General features: G+C 38.6%; 1 protein-coding gene and 1 long non-coding RNA gene across 2 annotated transcripts; one reads left to right on the top strand and one right to left on the bottom strand.

Annotated features, from left to right (window-relative positions):
- Nucleotides 1-15811: 15811 nt before the first annotated feature.
- Nucleotides 15812-16668, bottom strand: LOC110621175. Its single transcript, XR_002488928.2, has 2 exons — nt 16181-16668; nt 15812-16001 (listed from the first exon to the last, which is right to left on the bottom strand). It is a non-coding gene; the product is annotated as an uncharacterized LOC110621175 (long non-coding RNA).
- Nucleotides 16669-18377: 1709 nt separating this feature from the next.
- LOC110621174 (protein kinase G11A) lies at nt 18378-23378 on the top strand. The gene is made up of 3 exons (XM_021765318.2): nt 18378-18551; nt 19333-21556; nt 22338-23378. The coding sequence occupies exons 2-3, from the start codon at nt 19479-19481 to the stop codon at nt 23164-23166; spliced, it is 2907 nt and encodes a 968-aa protein (XP_021621010.1). The 5' UTR covers nt 18378-18551; nt 19333-19478; the 3' UTR covers nt 23167-23378.
- The last annotated feature ends 3274 nt before the right edge of the window (nt 23379-26652 follow it).

The following is a 26652-nucleotide window of genomic DNA, read 5'->3' as shown; positions in this document are numbered from 1 at the left end:
TAGCTTCAAACAGAATAAAATGTTTCCATCAAATCAAAATTTTTATCACCACAATAAATATTATAATTTTATTAATACAAAAACTAATATACAGTAACTACTGCTAATAATATATAAAAAAATAGTAATAACAAAAATTAATTATATATATTATTAAAAAATATTTTAAACATTACTGATAATAATTATTTTTAGCAGCAAATATAATTTTATTATAAAATATTTAGATTATAATTTTATAATAGTAATATATAATAATTATATATTTTTAGTAATAAAAACTTTTTGCTATTAATTTTTAGTATTTTTTATTGTTATTAATTTTATTGATAAAAAATAAAAAATACAATTTTTATGATTGAAAGATATATATTATTTTTAAATTTTTTTTACAGTGATTTTTTTTATTTCTAAAAAAAACATTGCACGAGTTAAAGTAATAAAAAAACATTTATGTAGCAGACTCAACTAATTGAGATTAATGATTCGTTGTTATTTGAATTTGCATGATAAACATTTATGTTCTTTTATTTTTATTTAAATTAAATTTCTAAATGGAATGATTTTAAAAAAAAAAACCTTTTTTGTTCATTATAGTCAATTAATTAGAATGAAATTATTGGACATGGCCACATGCAAATAATATAAAGGCCAAACACAAAATTCACATGACAAAGAAGTTTTAAGTCAATATCAATATGCATTGATTTCCTTTTCTAGACATGTCAGCCTCTCTTTTCATCTCGCTTGTGTATAAAATATTACTCTAATAAAATTTAAATTATTTTATTTGTTATTATCAATTGTTTTATTAACAAAAAAAAAAAAATATTTGATGACCGCTGGATTTTTTTACCCCGGACCAGGGGCTTAACCACAGCTAAAGGCCCATAACACAGAGGCCCACGTATCTTATATACCCAACAAGCCTGGCTCATTCAACCTTCAAGACCGGGCTCGGCCCAGCTTCTTCACTCATAACGACCCAGCCCACACGAAGCAGGCTCTCTCCTCTCAAGCCTAGCGTCCGGCCCGACTCTCGGCCCAACCCAGGATCCAGAATAATATTCACCAGACAGCTTGGCAGATCCGCTTAAACGTACGCACGAGGAGAATCAGAGGCCGTTACGCATGGAGCAGGCGGCTGATACCCTAGTACCTCCGAATCCGCATGGCAGAGACGCGTGGCCCAACCCTGGAGAGGCCTTTACACGTCACCAGCAAGCAAGACAATATATAAAAGAGGAGTCCCCTCCTCAGAAAACTTAAGCCCCATTCTGTAATACACAAACCCTTGTAAAACCCTATTCTATTGGATCTCAGATCATCAATTGGCGCCGTCTGTGGGAAACGAAGGAGATCTTTTCATCACCGGAGTTTTCACTTTCAAAACCCACTGAGATCCACGATGGCAAACCACCAAGAAAGTAACCTTAACACCCCAAATGACTTGAGCTCTGCCCAAGAAGGGCAGCAGTTCTCTTTTTCTAGCCCTACAACGCTGAATAACCAAACGCCTATTCCTCTTAATCCCTCGCCAAGCTTGGCAGGGAATACTCCCACCATGATCCTGTCCAACCAGGACATTCAAACTATGGCTCTCCAGCTACAGACTACTGCTCACTGGTTGGGGCAGATAATGCAACAGAGGGGACTTAACACCCCAATGAATACACTCCCAGTGGTGGAAGAACCCAGAACCAATGAGCCCCGACCCACCTCTGACCGCCTCCAAACTAACAGCCATGACGCTAGGGAAGAAGAAGAACCGGAGGCCCGAATCCATGGGAGGAGGGCAAGGGAGTTGATAGAAAATGAGGAGGCGGACAACTATTCCGCCGAAACAACCAGGGAAACGGGAACTGAAACGGAGGAGGAGGAATGCAGCTTGGGCAAAAGCACCAGCCCTGAAGATGAGAAGATGAACCAAAAGCTGAAAAGGTTGAAAGAGCAGCTCCTAGCCGAGCTAGGTAAGAAAGATCAGAGTCAAACCTCCTTGCCTACTTCTTCTCCCTTCTCAAAGTTAATGCAGCAGGAGACCGTTCCCAAGAAGTTTATGATGCCGCCGATGGCGGCCTATAATGGGGCTGGTAACCCGAGAGAGCATGTCATGAACTATAAGACCTTCATGGAGTTGCAAACTCTGTCAGATGCTCTGATGTGCAAGGTGTTCCCAACAACGCTCTCGGGACCAACGAGGGCATGGTTCAATAGCCTGGAGGCCGGAAGCATTAAAAGTTTCGGAGATCTTGCCACCCGCTTCATCAGCCGGTTCGTAGCCGGGGTGCCGGCAGATAGAAAGACGAGCTATCTGGAAACAGTGAGACAAAAAGCTGGTGAATCCCTCAGAGAGTATGTCGCCCGTTTCAATACGGAGGCCCTGCAGATTCCCGAGCTCGACGAAGGAAGGGCGGTAGAGGCCATGCAAAAGGGAACAACCTCTGCCGAGTTCTTTGGTTCACTGAGCAGGAAACCTCCGACCTCACTGGCCGAGTTGATGAAGAGGGCGGAAAAGTATATAAGGCAGGATGACGCCTTAGTAACGAGTAGATTTGCCAAAGGGGTGGCAGGAAAAGAGAAAGCCCCGGAGGAGGGGAGGCCGGAGAAACACGAGAAGAAGCGTGGAAAGAGGCCTGAGCCGTATAAGCAGGCCTGGGAAAGAAGGGATCAAAGGCCTCCTCCTCCTCGGGTTCTTGAACCAAGAGTGCTTCCTCCTTGGGTCCCGGAGAAACCGACTCCATTAAATGCGTCCAGAGCCGAGGTGCTCATGGCTGTCCAGGATAAGGAGTTTCTCCAGTGGCCCAAACCTTTGAAGTCGGAAGCAGACCAACGGAATCCTGACAAGTATTGTCAATATCATCGGACGCATGGCCACGATACCAACAGCTGCTTCCAGTTGATAGCAGAAATCGAGAGGTTGATAAAGAGGGGGCACCTAAAGAATTTTGTGAAGAAATCGGAGGGGCAGAGGCCTCAGCCCGGTTCGGCAGCTCAGACGCCGAGAAGAATTGGAGGTGGTCCAGTGAATGATGGGTCCAGTGGGACCATCAACATGATTGTTGGAGAAACGGGAGGACGGATGAGCCGTCGAGGCAAGAAAAGAAACCGGGAAGGAGAGACCAGCAATGCGAAAGTCATGCAGATCGTTGACCATTCTCCCCTGACCATCACCTTCTCCTCAGAAGATGCTCAGGGTATTCAGATGCCCCATGATGACGCGCTTGGCATTGAAGCCGTCATTCATAATTATCGGGTAAAGAAGGTTTTGGTAGACGACGGGAGCAAGGTCAACCTGCTGCCATACAGAGTGTTCCAGCAGATGGGGATTCCGGAAGAGCAGCTAGTCCGAGACCAGGCACCAATCAAGGGGATCGGAGGAGCACCGGTACTCGTAGAAGGAAAAGTGAAGCTGGCTCTTACCTTGGGAGAAGCGCCCAGAGCTCGCACCCATCATGAGGTGTTTTTGGTGGTCAAGCTCCCGCTGAGTTACAATGCGATTTTGGGGAGACCGGTGTTGTTCAACTTTGAAGCTGTTACTAGCATCAGATATTTGGCACTCAAGTTCCCAACGGAGGAAGGAGTGGGGATAGTACGGGGCAGCCAGGAAGAAGCAAGGGCAGTATACTTGGCCACAGTGACGAAACCGAGCTCAACCGGAGAAGCGCTTGACTCGGAAGTTTTGGAGGTCAGGGATGAGACAAAGGAAGCCCGGACAGAGCCCGTTGGAGAGCTGGAGACCTTCTCCCTATCAGAAGAAGAAGCGAGTAAGGTCTTCAGTCTCAATGCCGGCCTCACCAAAGAACAAAAAGGTGAAGCCATGGCCCTGATCCGAAGTCACTCGCCGACCTTCGCATGGAAGCCCTCGGACATGCCGGGAATTGACCCCAAAGTTATGACACACCAACTGAATGTCCTCCCCGAGGCCAAGCCTGTAAAGCAGAAGAAGAGAGTAGTGGGAAGAGAGAAGCAGCAAGCCACCCGGGAGGAAGTGCAGAAGCTAGAAGAGGCAGATTTTATTAGGGAAGTTATGTACCCGCAGTGGTTGGCAAATCCTGTGTTAGTTAAAAAAGCAAATGGCAAATACAGGATGTGCATAGATTTTACTGACCTGAATAAGGCCTGCCCTAAAGATTGTTACCCCCTCCCTGACATTAATAAAATGGTCGACTCAACGGCCGGATTTGATTATATGTCCTCTTTGGATGCTATGTCTGGTTACCACCAAATCCCAATGGAAAAGACGGATGAGGAGAAAACCTCATTTATAACTGAAGAAGGAACATACTGTTATAGGGCTATGCCCTTTGGGTTAAGAAATGCGGGGGCAACTTATTAGAGGTTGATGAATAAAATTTTCAGAAACCAGATCGGCAGAAACGTGGAAGTGTATGTGGATGACATGGTGGTCAAAAGTTCAACTTTCCAACAACACACGGCAGATTTGAGGGAAGTATTTGAGGTATTAGATCAGTACAGAATGAAGTTGAACCCAGCAAAGTGTGCCTTCTTCATCAGAGGAGGAAAGTTCTTGGGATACATGGTAAGCGGAAAAGGCATCGAGTCCAATCCGGAGAAGGTAGAAGCCATATTAAATATGCCAGAGCCGACCTGTGTAAGGGACGTCCAGAGATTAACTGGGAGAGTAGTGGCGCTTAACCGATTTATGTCGAGGTCGGCAGAAAAGTGTTTGCCATTTTTCAAAAAATTGAGGAAGGTTCCAAATTTTGAATGGACAGAAGACTGCCAAAAAGCCTTCACAGAGCTTAAGGAATACCTCAGCTCGCCTCACGTGCTCAGCAGCCCCATAAAAGGGGAAGAACTCCTGATATACTTGGCAGCCTCAGAGCAAGCAGTCAGCGCAGTACTAGTAAGGGTGGAAGAAGGAGAGCAGAAGCCTGTCTTCTACGTCAGCAAGGTGCTCAGAGATACCGAAGTCAGGTATTCAAACATAGAAAAATCGGCTTATGCCCTGCTGTTGGCAGTCCGGAAATTCAAAGTTTATCTAGAAGGCCACCAAGGAGTTGTGATGACAGATCAACCCCTAAAGAAGATTTTACGCAGGCCAGAAACTTCAGGGCGAATGTTGGCTTGGTCCGTAGAGATCAGCCCCTATTGTTTGGAATACCGACCTCGGACAGCTATAAAATCTCAAGCGCTGGCTGACTTCATAGCAGAATGCTCATTCAATGAGGAGAAGGAAGGATCATCCTCGGAGACACCAAGAAAGGAGGGAGAGGGAGAGCTTTCCCAAGAATTTAGCTGGAAGCTATATGTAGACGGAGCATCAGGCGCTGAGGGCAGTGGCGCTGGAGTAATGCTTAAAGGGCCGGAGGGCTTTAAAGTATGTTATGCTTTACGGATGGAGTTCAAGGCTTCCAACAATATGGCCGAATATGAGGCCTTGGTGAATGGGATGTTGGTAGCCTTGGAAGTAGGGGTAACCGACCTCGAAGTAAATAGCGACTCTCAGTTGGTAATCAACCAGGTGACGGGAGTATATCAGGCTAGGAACCCTATCATGCAGAACTATCTTGATAAAGTCAAAACTATAGAGGCCGAGCTTACGGGTCGGGGAGTTATCGTCAGGTTTCAAAGGATACCTCGGGATGAAAACGAGGAGGCAGACCTGCTTAGTCGGTTGTCTAGAGAAGAACTAGAGCAGCTTCCCGATGAAGTATATATACAGCATGTCCGTACACCTACTTTCAAAAAGGCAAACACGACACTGCAGGTGGAACAGAGCCTAACATGGATAAGTCCTTATCTAAAATACTTAGAGAAGGGTGAGCTCCCTGAAGATAAAGACGAAGCCAGAAAGATAGCAGCTCGAGCTGCCAATTACCAAGTAATAAGGGGAACCTTATACAGAAAAGGGAAGTCCAGCCCATGGCTCCGATGTGTGAGCCCGGAAGAGGCTACGAGGATAATGGAAGAGATATATAGAGGCCTATGTGGAGCTCACGAGGGAGCAGGGACATTAGCCAACAAAATATTCAGGCAAGGATACTATTGGCCCACTGTTAAAAAAGAAGCAGAAGAGTTTGTCCGGAGGTGCGACGTGTGTCAGAGATTTGCTAACGCCATCAGGACCCTTGCCACTCCTCAAGCAAGCATATCCAGTCCATGGCCTTTCTCACAATGGGGAATTGATATCCTGGGACCTTTCCCCAAGACTACGGGGCAAAGGAAATTTGTAGTAGTGGCTGTGGAATACTTCTCGAAATGGCCAGAGGCAGAAGCAATTGCCACAATCACAGCCAGAAAGATGATAGATTTTGTATGGGGGCATATCATCTGCAGATTTGGCATATCCAGAGTGCTTATCTCAGACAACGGCAGACAATTTGACTGCAGCACTTTCAAAACCTTCACGACGAACATGGGCATATGGCATAAGTTCTCCTCTGTGACTCATCCTCAGACTAATGGCCAAACAGAAGTCACTAACAGAGCAATCCTCCAAGGATTAAAGAAGCGGCTGGATGGTGCAAAGGAGAATTGGGCAGAAGAACTCAATAGCATCCTATGGGCACTCCGAACTACTCCAAGAGCACCCACTAAAGAAACACCGTTCGTACTCGCTTACGGCACAGAGGCCGTAGTTCCAGTTGAGTTGCAGATCCCCACTCATCGAGTCCAATTTGTTAGTGAGGACACTAATGGGGACAAGTTAAGAAGCAACCTGGATGCTCTTGAAGAAGTCAGGGAAGAAGCTCAAGTCCGGACTGCTGCTTATCAACAACGAGCGGCACGATATTACAACCAAAAGGTCAGGGAAAGAAGCTTGAAGGTAGGGGACTTGGCCTTGAGAAACCTGGAAGCTACAGGAAAAAGAGCAGCCGCAGGCAAACTAGCACCAACCTGGGAAGGACCTTTCAAGGTAACAAAAGTGGTCAAGCCAGGGGTATACCGAATCGAAGACATGCAAGGAAACCCCGAGCCCCACGCTTGGAACATCCAGCACCTAAAAAGGTATTTTCCTTAAAATATTCGTAAAAAAAAAAAAAAAAAAAAAACCCGTTGTATTTTGACAGACATGAGTAAATAAAAATTGTTTATACAATGTGATCATCTTTATGAATAACGTTCTACATAAAAAGATCCCCTGAAACAAGGCCTCAGTTAGGCACAAAACCAGCTGAGATGACGAAGCGACAGTAAGGCCAATGAGCCTGAATCTTGTACAAAACCCCAAAGTAAGTACCAAAGACAACCGGCGAGGCCCCGAGGTCGTCCTGGAAATTCAAAGAAAATCAGGATCCCGTAAGATCTCCTGGAGTCAAAAACAACCGGCGAGGCCTCGAGGTCGTCCCGGAAATTCAAAGAAAACCAGGATCCCATAAGATCTCCTGGAATCAAAAACAACCGGCGAGGCCCCGAGGTCGTCCCGGAAATTCAAAGAAAACCAGGATCCCGTAAGATCTCCTGGAGTCAAAAACAACCGGCGAGGCCCCGAGGTCGTCCTGAAAATTCAAAGAAAACCAGGATCCCGTAAGATCTCCTGGAATCAAAAAACAACCGGCGAGGCCCCGAGGTCGTCCCGGAAATTCAAAGAAAACCAGGATCCCGTAAGATCTCCTGGAATCAAAAACAACCGGCGAGGCCCCGAGGTCGTCCCGAAAATTCAAAGAAAACCAGGATCCCGTAAAATCTCCTGGAATCAAAAACAACCGGCGAGGCCCCGAGGTCGTCCCGAAAATTCAAAGAAAACCAGGATCCCGTAAGATCTCCTGGAATAAAAAACAACCGGCAAGGCCCCGAGGTCGTCCCGGGAATTCAAAGAAAACCAGGATCCCGTAAGATCTCTTAGAACCCAAAATAGGTCGGTGAAGGACTTAAGAGCCTCCCGAAATGAAAAATTTCCCCACACCATATGCAGGGACAACTTATAAAATCCAATTCCGACCTCAGAAAGAGAAGAGCCCAGAGCTGAAAAAAAAAAAAAAAAAAAAAAAAGAGAGAGACCGAGCTCCCAGCTCGGATAGACTTATCCTCTCAAAACTCAAGGTACGAAGGAAGAGGCCGAACTTCCAGCTCGGATAGTCAGACCTAATAGCTAAAAAAGCGCCGATCTCGAAATAGATGCTAACAATAAAAGTTTAGCTACAAAGCAAGAGACCGAGCTCCCAGCACGGATAGACTTACATCCTCAAAAGCTGAAAGTATAAAAGGCCAATGAAAGAGGCCGAGCTCTCTCCAAAAGGACTCATAAATGAAGACATCCTTAGGAGGATAAAAAGGCTATAATCAAAGCCTAAATCAGTTTATCTGGCACAAATATACAAAGTCACAACCAAGAAAGAAGGACTAAAAGCAAAAAAACAGACATGATAGTCGCCATTAAAAAGGTACGAGATTTGATCTCTCAGACTATCAGCTACGAGCTGAGCTCGCACCTTAAGATTAATTCAGAGCTTATGAATGAAAATATGTAGTTTACATCACAAATACGAAGAGTAGAGATAAATTTCAAGAAATATGAAAAACAAGAATAAAAAAGAAGGAAACTGATATTTCATTAATGACTATTACAATTTATCTCTCCGGCGAGGCAGGAGGATAAATAGTCCTTAAAGGACTTACATCAGTAAGAACACCCTCGCCTGCATTATCTCTATTTACAGCCACCTCTGAAGGAAGCTCGGTGTCCCTTGGGCCAGAGCTCTCAACATTAATAGTAGGGGCAACTTCTGACCCAGGGTGGAGGCTTTCTTTCTCAGAATCAGGGTCATCTTCCTCCGACCCTAGCTCGGATTCCCCTGAAGAAGACTCAGCTGGCCGGTCTATGTTCCTCCGGGAATCTCCTCGGGGCAAAGGGAAATCATCCTCCCCGTATAGCACTGACTCGCCATCTGAGTCCACTTCGCGCTTACGAAGCTTGGCCAAAGGAATATCAGGAGCCTGTCTAGCTTCTCTTAAACCGCGATTGTAGCCAGTTACATACATGCGGAAGGCCTTATCAATGATAGCCTGTTTCATTTCACCAGAAGCTTTATACTCATCAAGATGTTCTTCACAAGCCTCAGCTACAAATTCCTTAAACTCAGAAGAGTCTTTGTAGTCCTGAAGATGAGCTTCACAGGCCTGTTCAATTTTAACCTTCAGCTCATCAGACTCCTGATACTCCGCTATACACTGTTCACGCTTTAGCTGAGCCTTCTCTTCGGCATACTTTACCACCTCGAGCAGGGCTAAACATTTACGTTCCAAAGCCCTGACTTCATTTTTTAGCTGTTGTTGGCGAAGGTTGAACTCTTCAGCCGATGAAGACAGATCTTTGATACGTTCAGAACTTGTGCCCAATTCCTGCTCAAGGACCTCCACCCGGGCTAGGGCACTTTCCCTCTGAGCCCTCACCTCATTCAGGTGAGCTTGAAGCCCTTCAAAATCAGCCTTTAAGGCCTCATATCGGCGCTGGACCTCAGCTTTTTGGCTTACAGCCTCATCCCTCTCCTGAAGGGCCGCTGTCATAGAGGACAGCTGCTTTACAACCTCTACACAACGAGCTTCCACCTCAGCTGCCCTCTCATCAGACTCCTGGAGAACCCTGCGAGTACGAGACAGTTCTGATTCCAGGGATTTGCTATGCTCTGCCGCCTCAGCCGCTCTGTCCCCAGCTCTTTTAGAGGCCTCCAGCGCAGAATGCAACTCCACCTGGAGAGACTGGATCTGCTCCCGGGCGGCTACCAGGTGGCCCCTCGCGTCGCTGGTGGCAGTCAGGTTTTCATCGCGACGCGCTTCCTCGATCCGGCGGTCCACGGACTCCCGGAGAGAGAGGTCACGGGCATCCACCTCCATAAATAGGCCCGACACCTAGTACGGAAGAACAATTGTCAAGAAAAGAAACAAAGCAAACTCAAAGAGAAGTGAAAAAATAACTCACCATCAGAAGCATTTCTCTAATCGTGGATCCGAGCTCCTCACGAGAGCGAGATTGGAAGGACACCTGCTCCTTGGTAGAACTGGCCAAGTGACCAGTCAGGGCCAGAAGACAAGGATCCGAAGCCTCTGTTATTCCGCCGAACATCCGCTCCCGGAGAAGTGCGGCAACAGCAGTGGCCGGAGACTCAGAGGTAATGCCTGACAGGTTCAGAATGTTGTCAGTAGGGGACGACGAAGGAACAGCAGAAACACCCTTCCCCTTCCCAATGGGAGGAAGAGGTGGGGAAGGACCCGCAGCAGTCCTGGATTTCTTCCGAGCAGGAGATGGGGCAGGCGTTCCAGAAGGGGTTGGACGCTTGCCCCCGGTCTTTGATGGGACGCCCTCAGATCCCTCAGGCTCAGTCCTCACGGGGGCAGGGGCACCTTCAGCAGAAACCTCTGGGCTTTGACCCTCTAGGACGATGATCTCCATCCCTATCCCAGAGGTCTCCTTGTCTTCAACAGGGGACTCAGACTTTCCCCCTGACACCCCCTCAGTAGAATGGGCAGCACCCCGCTCCACTTGTTCGGAAACTTGGGTCTGCTCCACAATAGCTAGGGAAGTTTCCCTCACGACCTCTGAGGAGGCTGGAGCAGATCTAGACCCTTCAGCAAGCGACAAAGTTGAGCTCGACCCACCGCGGCTAGATGGCCGAGCTGACTTGGTGCTGCGAGAGCTCGGCTTGGAAGCTCGAGAAGAAGCTTTGACGGGAGGTCGGCTGACCTTCTTGGAGGAAGCAGTCTGAGCCAGCTCCGCAGCAATCTCAGTTACCGAACGCCCATCCCCAAAGGCGTCAAAAATTGCATGCATATTCTCCCGAGACAGGTTAAAGTTCTTGGGGAAATTGATGCCATCCATTTTAACCTCAGAAGCTGCAAATAACAAGAAGTTATAAAGAGTCAGCATATTTTCTGATATTTCGAGCAAAGAAGAAATAGAATAACTGGACAAAGCACTATACCCGTGTCACGGATATCCCTAAGGTTGGAAGCAAACATACACTTTTCGATGTCATACTTCCTCTCAACGGAAGTCAGTCGAAGCAGCCCCACCTGCTCAATAAGACTCAATTGGGGCAAATCGTTACAGCCCGGAAAGATCTCTCCCCACGTTAGATCTACTTCCCACGATCGGCAGGACCCTAATTTCAGCTCCGCCACAAGGAAATTCTTTACCCAGCCCTTTATAGAATCCTTATAACCCGTGAGAAGATATAACCCATTACGGGGGGAAAAGTAATAGAAGTTTTGCTTCGCCCTAACCAGGCGGAAAAAGGTGACAAACAGACAGGCCGTGGGTGTAAAACCCCAACCCAGACAGATACACTCAAAACAAGACATGAATAAAATAGAGTTTGGGGATAACATCCGAGGAGTTACCCCGAAGTATTCGAAGACCTCAATAAAGAAAGGGGAAAAAGGAAATGGCAGACCGAATTCCCTTTGCTTCAGAAAGAACACTATACGGCGATTCTCTTGGGGATCGATCAAACCAGGAGGGGGAGGGTAAGGAAGAACTATCCTCTCATTGGGAAGAGGCGCTCGAACAAGATACAGTGGAGTATCTAAGAGCCTCCGGGAAATAAGCTTAGTTATGTTGGAAGGTGTAATATGCGACTCAAGGTCAAAAACATCAGGAAGCTTTGAACTTGCCATAGAAGAACAAGGAAGCGTACCTGAGAACACGATGGGATGAAAAAACGTAGAAGGAGTTGCAGGAAGACAGAGAGCAGACAAGAGTTAGTTCTTCAAAAGACAGAAGGAATTCAAAAAGAAAGGCAATTATGAGGCAAAGCGTTGATCTGAACAGTTTTGTCTTGGAGCGGCGCGATCATTAATTGTTCTCGAAGTTTACCCTCTCAACGGTTAGGTAATAACCGGCGAGACGGTAAAGGGGCAAAAGGATGATCGTTGGGCTTATCTACATCTATCAAGGGCCAAGTACACGATGACGGCCCATCATTTAAAAGCCCATTCGCCATCCATATAATACAAGCCCAACTCATCAGTCAGAGCAACTTAGCCTACTACTTTACCATCCCTATGGTAAATGCCGAGGAAATAAAGGGGCAAGCCATAAAAGACCCAAAAGTACGAGCAAATGGGAGCATGATAAAGGTCAGACCTACTCATCACTTAAAAAGTTATAAGATTTGACAAAGGCTGTGAGATCGGAAAGAGACGATAAGGGCACCTCGGAATCATACAGAGCTGAGAGCTCAGAAATCAACTCAAGGATTAAAAACCGAGCTCGCAGGTCGAATTAGTCCAGGTCGAAAAATATAACTTGAGAGCTCGGTCGGCTAAAAGAGGCTCAAAGCTCAATACATCAAGTAAAGACCGAGCTCACAGGTCGGTTAATCAAGCTCGGAAAAGTAAACCGACCGTCCCGGTGATTAAGTCGGCCCGGAGCTCGGCTCATCGGCTAAAAGCAAGAGTTCACGAGATATGGTCAGTTCAGCTCGGAAAAAACGAAGCAAAATTTAGTTGGTTAAAGTTATGAAGAAAAGCAGTATCAGTACTTCATCCACGACAGAGAAAGCAGTAGTATGAGTAAAAAACAAGAATTTCATTAAAGGAAAAGTACATTACAGCACGTTACAAAGGCCTACATTACAGAATGGAAGACTACCCTTAAAGGTTTTACATATCTGGATACTTCGTCACCTACGACTATCACCTACCCTACTATTCTAGTCTTCAGTTCGGAAGACTTATCGTAGCTCGGAATGTGAGTTTTTCAGAAAAGGCCAAGATCTATTTCGCTATTATAGGGGAACTGAACAAGTTGATTCCCATAAGCACTTCTCACTGTTCCCCTGGGCAAACGTTCGGTTGCCCAAGTGTGATGCACGGTACATTCAAACAAGCTCAGATATTATATGCCGGCCGTGCACCACACATGAAAAACATAAGTCTTCGGGTTATGGCCCAGAAGAGATCGCGAAGTACACATTCGAAGAAATCGCTGGAGACTTGACTGAGTGCAGCAGATCTCAGTCTCACATAATACTGGTACTTCACATCGAAGGGAGCAATAATACTGGTACTTCACATCAAAAGGAACAATAAGCTGAGCATTTGCGCCACTTCCATTTATATCAAAAGAAGATAACAGGGGGGGAGGTCGACCAGAAGTCCTGGGCGAAGTAGTTTCAGCAACTTGCCGAATGGTCCCACCCATCGACCGCCCTACCAGAAGGATCTCCGAAACAACGTTCAAACTCCTTAGAGGTAACCTTCAATCCTCAAAAATTTTGAATCGACTCATCTTCATCTCAGGTACTGCAAAAGGGTCCCAAAACAGAGATAAGTTAGGATAATCTTCCGTCGAGATGATAAAAGCGAGATTAAAGCAAATTCCTAGGGCAATACAAAAATCCCGCCGGAAGAAGGAAACAGACAGACAAATTCGAAAGAAAAATCCCTTTGCTCCAACAAAATGCCTGGGACTGGTAAGGAGGTGATGTTAATATATATCCGAAAGTTTGTATTTTGCAGGGCAGGGAAGCTGAATTCTCAACTAATGCCGTCAGAGTCCTTAAAAGGTATTCATGGGAAAGGAAAGAAAGGACATGTCCAGACAATGATAACAAGAAAGCAAAGATAGCAGAGAACGCGGAAAGTAAAGAAAAGCCCGAAAGAGGAAAGAGCAGATAGGATTCAGAAACTGCGCAACGACAAAAAGAGGAAAGGGTATTATAAAGACACCTAGACACGAACAGACGCGGCCATAATGGTTCTTGATGTTCACTCCCTCGGCAGTTGGAGCAATAACTCCCGAGAAGGTGAAGGGGCAATTGATGACCGCTGGATTTTTTTACCCCGGACCAGGGGCTTAACCACAGCTAAAGGCCCATAACATAGAGGCCCACGTATCTGATATACCCAACAAGCCTGGCTCATTCAACCTTCAAGACCGGGCTCGGCCCAACTTCTTCACTCATAACGACCCAGCCCACACGAAGCAGGCTCTCTCCTCTCAGGCCTAGCGTCCGGCCCGACTCTCGGCCCAACCCAGGATCCAGAATAATATTCACCAGACAGCCTGGCAGATCCACTTAAACGTACGCACGAGGAGAATCAGAGGCCGTTACGCATGGAGCAGGCGGCTGATACCCTAGTACCTCCGAATCCGCATGGCAGAGACGCGTGGCCCAACCCTGGAGAGGCCTTTACACGTCACCAGCAAGCAAGACAATATATAAAAGAGGAGTTCCCTCCTCAGAAAACTTAAGCCCCATTCTGTAATACACAAACCCTTGTAAAACCCTATTCTATTGGATCTCAGATCATCAATATTCATCTTTTATAGAATAACAAATTTGGGAAAAATAAAATATCAAGTATAGAATTAATTTATACCAAATAATTATCATTATTGTTATGAAAAAATTTTATTTTATGAATTAATTTATACCAAATAATTATTAATTTATATCATATAAATATAAAATTTTATTTTATGAATAATTATTAAAAATTTGATAAATATGAACTGATTTGTTATTATATTATATAAGTATCGGTCAAATTCATTTAAATTGAAATATATAACTGATTGAATCGAAACAAATCAGATCAATTCAATTCAAATTGATTTATCTTCTAATTCAATTTTAAATTAAACGGCTAAATATTCATCCCTATATTTCTCTTACAATAATATAAATAAGTTAAAAGGCTATGGCACATTCAAAGATGATGGCTAAAAACCTAGAGCATGGTTCAAAAGAAAAAATACTATATAATGTAACCAATACATTATATTGTACATGATAAAGTTTAGGATCATCATTGCAGAAATTCTTTTGAATATTTGTCTCCTTGCTTTAATACCCAATCTCCGGGACATCACAAAAGAAAAAGGTAGATGGGTACGTACAAATTAAAACGACACTTCAATTTTATTAATCTTACTCCATTTACAATAACGTAAAAAAGAAAAATAAATGGGATTATTGACTTATTGCTTCGTAATATTGTTCAAATTGAGTATATTTACAGGAAAATAATAAAAATATTTTTTAAAAAAATATTTTTTGTAAAATAAGTGAAACCTAAAATTTAATATTGAAACACCAATAAATTTGATCAAGGGTAACAAAATACTCAAAATCTATCAATAATTTATTTATACAACTTTGTAAAATAGTCTTATTTAATATATTTGAAAAATGAAAATTAAATATTTCAAAATATTTTAGTAATTGTGCAATATGAATAAATTTTGCATTAAAAAAATACAATATATACCTTATCTATTTTTAACTTATTTATACCGTGAAATTTTTTTTTTGAGATGTTAAATCATAAAATAAATACCCTTGATTATACCTTTTTTTTTTCAGAAGTATAGAAGGATTGAAAATTGGGAGGATCGATTTAACACCAATTCCCTCTATACAAAAATCTAATTATTTTTTTATAAAAATTAATAATATATTGTTAATATATTTAAATATTTATGGGATAATGGAGAAAAATTCCAAAATTTGTAAGTTTTAATAATTCTATCTTGAATAAAAAAATTAATTAGTATAACTATACAAATAAATTTATTTATATTTTTATTGTTAAATGATTCTATTAAAGTTATTTGTTATGTAAGAGAATAATTTAACAACATGATACAAATAAATTCTCATATGAAATTTAAAATATATTAAGTAAAATTTTATTTACAATATAATTAAACTACAAAATTTAATTTTTTTTAATCATTAATCTTAGCCTTAGCCGTTTTGGCTTAAAAAATAAAAGCTAAAGTTAAGTAGGTTTTCTCTCTCTAATTTAAATAAGAGAGAGGAAACTCTTATATTCACTATATTGATTTTTTTTTATTAAAATATAAAAGTTTACATTATAAGCAAAATAGGTTCAAGATCTAAGAATACATGAGGTAAATCAATATTTTAGAGGTTCATATAAAAAAAAAAAAATTAGAAGTTCAAATACATGGAACCCTAAAAATTTAATTTGACCCATGGTTAGGATTCGAAGAAGATCCGAAAAAACCATCCATTAGCGCTCGCTTCTCTCATTCCTCTAGTTGTCTGAGTTTGGGCACACCACTGAAACTGCAAAACACAAATTTTCTTTCAACAATAGCCCATACAAGCTATAACAAATATATTGAATCTTGGAGGAAAAAAGGAATATCAACAAACCCAAGCTAAAAACCAAACTAATGGAATAAGGGAGAGCAAAAGCTAAAGTTAAAAATTCATGCAAATTATCGGAAGTTACAAGCCTATACTTTCAAATTGAGACGATTTCAACCGCTCCATAAAAGATAAAGGTGATGGAGGTGCGCTCCAAGCGACCCACTTGCGTCTTTCAATTAGCCACCGCCTTACCAGTCTTCGCTAGATAGAGAATATAGAGGAGCACGAAATCGATTCAGCCACCAAACTATAATGCATATAGATGAAAATTAAAAAATCAAGTTCCATTTAAACCTCTTCTAACTTGCACACGAAAATCAACTATTAAGAAAACATGAAAAACAAAGCACATCTATCAAAACTCTCTCGTTTTCTCCACTGAATCTACTTATTAAGAAACAAAAGAAAAATAACGAAAAAGAGAGGAAAATTAACTTCGGAACAGTAAGAAGGAAGGCTCCCTCTGTGCATATGAAGCAGAGGGAGCCGACGAGTAGGACAGAGGAAAGGAGCTGTTCTCTTAGGCAAAAAGAAAAAAACAAAAGAAGAGAGATTACATCTCTAAATGAGAACTAGAGAGATTTGAGCGAATACTATATTGATTTAATTTTTAAATAAATTTAAGTTATTATTTAATTTCAAATTATATAAAATTAAATTGAAATTGATATTTAAAAAAAAAATATAAAACTGTCACCAGTACTTCTCAATATTCAATCTGTGAAAGGCCACCTTATTACTTTGTTCTTTTCTTTTCAAGTCCTTCACCTAATTATATGTAGACATCATGTCCTTCAATTATCTTACATGGTTGAGAGAAAGAAGCCAAAATTGGTCAGAGATTATGTGTTCACAATTGATGCAGTACACCTCTTAAATAGCCCTGCCTCTGCCTTGTCTGACAATTTTGTTTTTTGTTTTTTTCGTTTTGGAATTTGAAATAATAATTTGAATGGTAAATTGGCAGAATTTCAATCGCCAAGTAATACGCAGAGTTTTCCCGTAATTAGATTTACTTCATTAAATAAAATTCATAATCAAATCACTTTTATTTTTCTGAAAATCAAGAAATTGTTAAGAATTTCAATTTAATTAATTTTTAGCTTAAAAAATAAAAATCATGTAATTTATTATATGTAATGATTTATTCATAATTCAATTCATATTTTACCATTTTCAAATAAAAAATTAAATTAGTTATTAAAAAAAAAAGAGTTCAAAATTAAGCAATACCAATAAAAGCATGATAACAAATTTAATATTATGACTATAAATAATTTGTATTACAGTATTAATTTTAAAATTAAAATTTTTATTCTATTTATATTGCGTATATATATAATATATATTTAAGTAAATACAGTATAATTTAAATTTAAATTTCCCAATCCCGTATTTAATTAAGATAAATTGAAAAAAAGGTACGAAAAGAAAGTATGATGACAAATAAGTCAATAATGAGAAGCATTAAGTTTTGACAGGTGATTTGGCAGATCCTTTGATTAAACTTAATTAAGGTAGTTGGTTTAATATAAGTAAGTGTCCATCATTGCTAAGCTCCTTCTCCATCATCACATGAAAAACACATCAATCTAACATCATTTCTTTTATTATTGTTATTTTTTTAATTAATTAATTTTTTTTTTCATTTTCCTTCATAAACCATAATGTTACCCACCAACAATTAAGACTTGGTTTCAATGGGAAGAAAATATGATGAGCTATCACATTGCTGTTTCCATAACAAATGATCATAATTTAAAATTATAAAATTAAAAATAATATATTTATATTTTATTTTTTAAAAAATATTAACGATGAAAAAATTGATTTGTATTGAATGAAAAATTTATTAATTGAAGGAATGACTTTACGTATAAAAAAAAGACTAAATTAATAAAATATGATTAATATAATAAACTTTCATTAATTTCTCTTAATATATTATATGTTCATATCATTATATTAAAATTAAATAAATTATAGTATAAAATTATTTTAAAATTAATAAAATTTTATTTTTACTACAGATAAGATTTAGAAGTTATAAAATTATTATTTAAAAAGGTGATATATAATTTAAATGAAATAATAATAGTAATTATTATTATTAATGACATTTTTTTGGTGGTGTTAACTAATTTCTCTTCATTTCCTGTTTCCTTTTCATATTGTCTATTTGTCTACACACGTCTACATCTAACCGCATCTCTCTTTTTTCTCTTACATGAACATCTATGGTGGGTCCCTTTACCACAAAATAATCAGAGCCAGTATACAGAAACAGGAACGCCAGTTTTTTTACCTGCTCCTGCGCTCTCTCTCTCTCTCTCTCCATTTTGGCTTAGCTCTCGCTTCCCTCTCCAATCCTAGGGTTTTTTTTTCCAATTCCAAATCTCATTCATTTTCTCTTTCATTATCAGATTCTCTCCCGTCAATGTGCCTCCACCGCTCTTCTTTCAGGTATTATTCACTATACTTGTTCTCTCGCTCGTCGCTACACTGGTTTCTGCTTTTGCTGCTTTTAATTGTGTTTTTGTGAATGTTAATGAATCTGTTTGCGTTTTCATTCATGAGGATTTCGATCTTCTATTTCAGTTTTTTTTTTGGGAGTGATTTCTGGGACTTGTGGATTCTGATTCACGCAAAAAGAACTGGCCGAAAGTTACCAGTTCTAGTTGCTTTTTCTTTTTCTCTCTGTTTCTTCCACTTTATTTAAGTAAAAAAAGAATGATTTCACTCTTTTTGGAGTGGTTCTGGTTCGTTTTCATTTCCTTGTTCAGTGACTCAATGTGAAATTTTGATAAATGGCAAGTACATGTAGTTAAAATCAGCTCGATCTGCATACTTATTTTTATTTTTTTTCAAATTTTAAAAATTAATCATTTGGTTTAGTTCTACACCTTGAGGGTTTATTTGCTTCAATATAAAGTGGTCTCTGCAAATTTTTGATGCTAGAAAATATATGCATTGATAAGCAAGTGTGTTTCATGAAATATGAATTTTGATTCTCATGATGGAAAAACCTGCGAGTTCAGAAATGAAAAAAGTTATTATTTTCAGAGAAATATATTAGATGAGAATGAAATGCATCTTTTGTTTCTTAATTTTCTGTGCTACTTTGGCGTGCTGTGCCCACCAAAACTGAACACAAAATTAAAAATTCCTTTGGTAATAGACATTCTAGTATTATACCCTTATGTAACGATTGCCTTGTGTTACTGTAATTTTTTGTGAATTTCAGGTTTTGGATGTGGGATTTCAGAGCGAGTGAAAGGAGCTCCCATACTATTCATAGTGTAAGATATATAAAGGAGGTGTAGTATAAACTTGAAGGCTTTATAGAACCTTTTGAACTGCTTCCAAACGAATTTGGTGGGAGTCTGAGTAATGGGGTCATATTCTCGCACTTGTGAAATTGTTGAAGCAAGGGAAGAGCTGAATTCAGCAAAACATTCTAAAAGAACTTTTGAATCTCATTATGGAATAAATGTGGGTGATAATGAAAGGGAGTCACCTGTGCTGAAGATGGGATACAGAAATTCTTTAGAAGATGATATCAATCAACTTTTTGAAGCTATCAGTCTCAAAAACTCATCCAAGGGTCTGATTCTTTCGAGTCAAGCAGGCCCAAGCTCAAGCCCTTTAAGGAAAAGTGCCATGAAAAGGCCAATAACAGTACCTCATTCACCAAGAACTGGAAATTCTGAACAAGTGTCTCTGAAGCAGGCATTAAGGGAGCTTTGCATTTCTAAAGCATCAGAGATGGCTGCTATGAGACGGTTAACAAAGTCGACTGGCTCTCCAGGAGCCTCAGAAGCTGGAAGGATAAAGAGTTTGTATAATTCAGTTGTAGTTGAAACCAGTGGGTCTGACCTTCATGTAGATGAAGGCAAGGGGACTATGGTCGAGATATCCCTGCTTCCTGAAGAAACCAAATCAAATTCTTATGAGAAGATGCTTCATCAGCTTCAGGTGCCTAAGTCATCAAACCAGAGTGCTCATACTTCTTCTCAGTCCCTAATATCCAAGTATCAACACCAAAGTGCTCATTCTTATCCTCGATTTGCTGTTCCAGCAACACAAACTGGTTCTGGCACTGGGACTGCATCTATGGAGGGTGAGATTGCTTCTGCGTCGAGAAAAGTTGGAACTGAAGCACTAAAGTCACCAGACCAAAGCACTTCCTCTTCTCCTAGATTTTCTGTACCAAAAATGCATAATGATATTGGGACCACGTCAATTCAAAATGAGGTTGGTTCTTCAACAAGAAAAGTTGGAAGTCAAGCAACCAAGTCACTTTCCCAGAGTGCTCATTCTTCTAATCGGTCTGCTGTTCCGTTCACAAAAAGTGGTACTGGGACCACATCACTGCAAAATGATATAAATTCTACCTCAACAAAAATTGGAACACAAGCATTGAAGACAGAAGTGGTTCAGAAAGAGAAAAGCATGCCTGCAACTTCCCTATCTTGTTCTGATTCTGTCAATAATACGCCAGATGAAAAAACTGTTTCCACTTCAATAAAAGTAGCAAAAAAAACTTCAACACCTCGAACTGGTCGAAAAGGCAAGTTGTACTCTCTTTCTTCTTCATCTTCAATTAATGGAAACAGAGTAAACAAGTTCACAAGAAATACTCCACGATTAGCAAGACCAGTCATGAGAAACAAGAGTTCTGTTAAGAAAAAAATAAAGCAGAGTGCTGCTTCTACTGCCTGCATTTCTAATGAAGGTAATAACAGCTTGGCTCCTAGCACGGGTCAGTTGGTTTGCCAGAAATGTCAATGTGCTTTAAGGAATGAGACCGAGGATTTAAAGCAAGATTTGTCACCTAGTTTCTCTGCCAGTTTTAGTGCTGAAGTTAGCTCAAACCATGTGAATGCTGGTGCTAGTAAACCAGATTTCAGTTCAAGCAATTCTAATGGAAACAGATCCATTGGGAAGGCAAGGAAGAATACAAAATCAAAAGAGAAGGGGGAGTTTTCCCAAAGCTCGAAGAGTAGCCTTGGTGAGTATAGCACTAGTACGAGCAACAGTGATGAGAGCAATGCAAGCAGGCCTAGTTGTTGCAACAGACCCCATATGTCGAAGGATGTTAGATGGGAAGTTATTCGCCATGTTAAAATGCAGGATAAAGTTTTAAGTTTGAGTCATTTCAACATCTTAAAAAAGCTTGGTTGTGGAGATATAGGGACTGTCTATCTTGCTGAGCTAATTGGTTCAAACTGCCTATTTGCTATAAAGGTTATGGACAATGAATTTTTGGCAAGAAGGAAGAAGATGCCAAGGGCTCAAACAGAAAGAGAGATATTGAGAATGTTAGACCATCCTTTTCTCCCTACACTGTATGCCCAATTCACATCGGATAATCTGTCGTGTTTAGTTATGGAGTACTGTCCAGGTGGGGATCTGCATGTCCTTCGGCAGAAGCAGCCTGGTGGGAGTTTCCCTGAACCAGCAGCCAGGTAGGATACTTAGAAAATGGTTTATTCACTTCTACTGTTCTGATTTCCAGTTGCGAATCATGCATAATCAAGCACATAATACAAAGCATAGTGTGAATGTCGTAAAGAGGACAGACACATAATTAGGATGTTCTAGATTTTGATTTCACTTCTCATTGTGTTAGTTATGATTTCTGAATTTCAAATGTTGAAGGCGATATCAATGGTTGTTTCTGTCATCTTGAGTTGTGACCGAATAGAGTTTGCATGTGCAAAAACTCTTGTCTACTTCATTTAACTGAAGTTTATGAAGCAACAATGTCTTCCATTATCTTTCTGGCATTCCAGTTGTATGGCATAATCTATCAGATGATCAGACTTTTATGCCTTTTACTTTAGGGCTTCCTGCAATTCTCTCCATTTTTAGATACATTTTTACCCAAAAGGATGCGGCTAAGGGATTAGTGTATATTTTCATCTAATATTCAATATAGAGTCTAAACAATCTTTTTTCTGTGGAGCTCATGTGTGAAGTTATATGAAAGTGCTATTTGCCTGGGTTCTTAACGTCAAGTCCTCGTCAGTTTAGCTGAATTTGGAGGTCTACTTCATGACTTAGGGAAGAAATTCAATTTATACTCTTGTTTCTTTTGTGGTCTTAGATGTGAAAATCTGATATGAGAAAAATGTTGGACATTTAATGGAATTTTTTCCCCATGAGAAATGACTGATATTCCTGCTTTTTAGTTGTTCATTTCTCATGTCATATCTCGTTCTTCATGTTAACCTGTTATATGTGTAGGTTTTATGTTGCTGAAGTGCTTCTTGCACTGGAGTACTTGCACATGCTTGGAGTTATCTACCGGGATCTGAAACCAGAGAACATTCTCGTTCGAGAAGATGGCCATATTATGCTTACAGACTTTGACCTCTCACTGAGATGCAGTGTCAGTCCAACTCTTCTGAAATCAACAGATGCTGATCCTGTGAGGATATCCGGTCCATGCACAGAATCTAGCTGCATTCAGCCTTTCTGCATTGAGCCAGCATGTCAAGTTCCATGCTTCAGTCCTAGGTTTTCACCTGCTGTTGCAAAAACAAGGAAGTTAAAAGCTGAAATGGCTTCTCAAATCAGGTCATTGCCTCAGCTTGTGGCTGAACCTACTGATGCACGTTCAAATTCCTTTGTGGGGACCCATGAGTACTTGGCTCCTGAGATTATCAAAGGAAGGGGTCATGGAGCAGCGGTTGATTGGTGGACGTTTGGTATATTTCTCTATGAGCTTTTATATGGTAGATCACCATTTAAAGGTTCTTGTAACGAAGAAACACTAGACAATGTGATTTCACAGAGCCTGAAGTTCCCTGACAGTCCACTTGTTAGTTTTCAGGCGAGGGATCTCATCTGGGGTCTGTTGTCAAAGGATCCTGAGAATCGGTTGGGAACTGAGAAAGGCGCTGCCGAAATCAAGCAACACCCTTTCTTTGAAGGCTTAAATTGGGCACTAATCCGATGTGCCATTCCACCTGAATTACCAGAATCTTATGATTTTGGAGTTTCATGCGAAAATAGCAGCAAGTATTTAGAGTACAAAACTACTGGAGAGCACCTTGAATTTGAGCTGTTCTAAACACGGTCCCCTTCCTTCCCTGTTGTAACTGTAATGGTGCTTGTAATGTAAATTGTTTCAAGAGTTTTGTCAAATAGATGGTATTCGTGATCAAGACATGGCTTAAGGGAGTCGATTATGGTCCGCTGCCTCCAAATTCATGACTGGTAACCCCCTTAAGGCCAGATTTTGTAACATCAAATCATTTATTAAGCAACTCACGCACTTGTACATGCTTTTTCTGTTTTAAGGGTAATCGAGTAGAAAATTAGAAACGTTGCTAATCAAAATCACCTAATCGTTAAATTAGCAACGGGTTTTGGTTTAATAACAGTATTTTGTTTTTAAAGCAAGTTGCAACTAGGAATTCAGTTTGAGCTCAATCAACAAAAAAGATGAACTCTGTTTAAAACAAACTTGCTGTCAAACCATTTATTAAGCAAGTTGCATGTAATATCAAGGCATAGTTTTGTGACTTTGGTTAGCTATTCAAAACGAGGTTACCGAGATGGTCCTTGACTCATGTTGTTGTTTATGCCAAGGAGAAGCGGTGGCTGTGAACCATTTGTTATGCCCATTTTCAAGTTCTGTGTGGAAAACTATGTTGCAAAAATGTGGTAACTCTGGGCTAGAGGAGGGAAGTGAGCTGGTGGACCAAGAAAACAATGGAGAAGAACATGTTAACTTCCATCAGGAGGATAGTTTTTAATGCTACCAAGTACCATCGATTACATTAGGGTCGAAAGAAATAAGCGGAGAAGAAACAAGGGTAGTTCGGTTAGTTGGGGCTTGTGTTCGGATGAAACGAATGCAGGATAGTAGGCACGCTGTGGATTGAAGTTGCTAGACTTTAAATTAACATGTTGGATAAGCTAATTGAAGTCTAGAAAATAAATGGTTTGTGACTTTGTTATTCAAGCCTGTTTAGTATGAATGGAATTGGAAGTCTAATTATGGGTATTCTGTTTTGTGATGTATGGAACAATATGCTGAATGTGTTTTAGTTTTGGGATGTTTTTGGTATGGAAGTGGAATGTAAAATGTTCTATGCCACTATTTATATTCTAAGAAATGCGACTGGATGTACTACGGTGGTTTGTATGGTAGTAAACGAATTAAATTACTCATGAATTATTTGAAATTTAACTCGATAAAAATTCAACTTATTCAATAAAAATTTGACTAGATTCGACTCATTTTCTAAATAAATTAAGTTTGAACTCAATTTAATAAATGAGCCAAACTTAAGTTCTGTAGTATTCGATTCGTTAAGTTTTACGAGTTAACTCGTTAAGAGATTCGCAAGTTTGTTCGTTAAGAGATTTATGAGCAGACTTATTAAGAGGTTCGTGAATAAACTCGTTAAACAAACCGATTAAGATGCTCCGATAAGTTCATTAAGAGTATCGTGAGTAAACTCGTCAAAAAATTCACAAATTAAACTAATTTATAAGGCTTATAAATGTATTTAATAATACTCTTATTCATGAACTTATTAAATATCGCCATTATAGAATATATGTTAATAAAATATAATTATTTCATTTAAAAAAAATAAAATATAATTATTCTATAATTTTATTTTAAATTTATAATAAAAAATAAGTTAATGCTATATGTGGAAACAAATTTAATATACGAGTTAAAAATACATTTTTAATATAAAATAATAAATACTATTAATAAATATTAAGTAATATCATAAATATTTTTTAATTAAAAAATTATAAATATTATATTTTTAATATTTATTTGTATTATTTATTTTTTTTAATTTTTAAATTTAAAAAATTAAATAATATTAAACTATATAATTATTAATTTATATATTTAATGATGTAACTATATTATTAATTTATATATTTATCTTTTACTATATATCTTTTTAAATAAATATTTTATTTTTTAAATTATTAAATTTTTTAATAAATTATTATTATTATTATTATTATTATTACTTTTATATATTTATATATATAAAATATATATTTTATATATGTATTTATATGATTATTTTATATTTAATATTATCTGTTTAATTTTATAAATTAAAAATTTTATATTATTTAAATATAAATCAGTATGATACTATTGAGGAAGTATAATTTAAGTTGATTATACTTATATAATATATTCTATGTAATATTTTATATTTTTATTATATGTATAATATTTTTTTAAAATATAAAATAATTTAATATAAATTATATATTTAAATAAAAATAAAAATAATATATTAATAAATTTTATATAAAAATTTTAATTAAAACTATGTAATTTAAATAAAAACTTCCTCCATTTTTTTCCTTAGCTATATAGATTATTTATATATAAATTTATATATTTATTATATATATTTTAATTAATTTTATATAAAATATAATATAAATATTTAAATAAATAATTATTAAATTTAATATTATATCGTTAATTTTATATTAAATACATTTTATATAATTAATTAAAAGTTTAATAATTAGTATTTAAATAATAAATAAATAAAAATTTTAATATTAAAACCTAAATAATAAAAAATAAAAGGATTTAAATATTAAAATCTAAATGATAAAAAAAATAAAAAGAAAAAAATTTTGATATTATAAATAAATAAATATTGAAACCTAAATAATAAAAAATAAAAAAATTTAAATATTAAAATTTAAATAATAAAAAAATAAAAAGAAAAAAAATTTGATCTTATAAATAAATAAATATTAAAACCTAAATAATAAAAAAATAAATAAAAGAAAAGATTTGACCAATTGTTGTTGCTGGGATTTGAGCTAAAACCTCAATAGTGATCATTTCTTAATCACTGGACCACGAGTCAATTTTAATCTATTTACTATGCCTTATATTATATATAAGCTACTAAGATCATTGCTCCGACTCCATCTCACATCAAAAATTTATAAAGAGAGAGCGTAATTCCTTTATAAAAATTAAAATTTTCTTTCTATTTTAGTTTAAGTTAAGATTTTGATTATAATGAATTTTAATTAAATTATATTTAATTTTAGTAAAGTATATTTTGATTTTTTAATTTAAAAGTTTAAAGTTTAAAATTTAAATTAATTAAATTTAAACGAGCGTTTTAATAAAATTAAATTTTAATTTAAATAAATTGAATTAATTTGAAATTTTAAATCAATTGAATTGATTTATTTAAATAATGAATGAGTTTATTATAAATTAAGTTCGAATATAATAATTTTTTTAGTACAATATCTTTTAACAACGAGCGTTTTAATGAATTTGAGTTTAAATTTTGTTAATAAACTTCTTAATAACCGTTAGGTTTCTTATCATCCCTTATGCTAAGTCAAAGCCCACTAAAGTACATTAGGCCCAGAGCCCGAAACGTCTACAGACAGACCTGCTCGGTAATTCGGGCTCGGATCTGAAATACGTGGCAGGAAGTCAGCCAAGCTCCGGCTTAGTCCTTCTGCCGCCCTTTTTGCACGCGCACTGAGGAGAATTAAATGGCCGCCTGACACAGGTAAGGGG

The sequence above is a fragment of the Manihot esculenta genome, chromosome 8, assembly GCF_001659605.2.
Source record: "Manihot esculenta cultivar AM560-2 chromosome 8, M.esculenta_v8, whole genome shotgun sequence".
In the NCBI taxonomy this organism is placed as follows: Eukaryota; Viridiplantae; Streptophyta; class Magnoliopsida; order Malpighiales; family Euphorbiaceae; genus Manihot; species Manihot esculenta.
The sequence above is the reverse complement of the archived record's forward strand: the minus strand, read 5'-3'. Positions and strand labels throughout refer to the sequence as shown.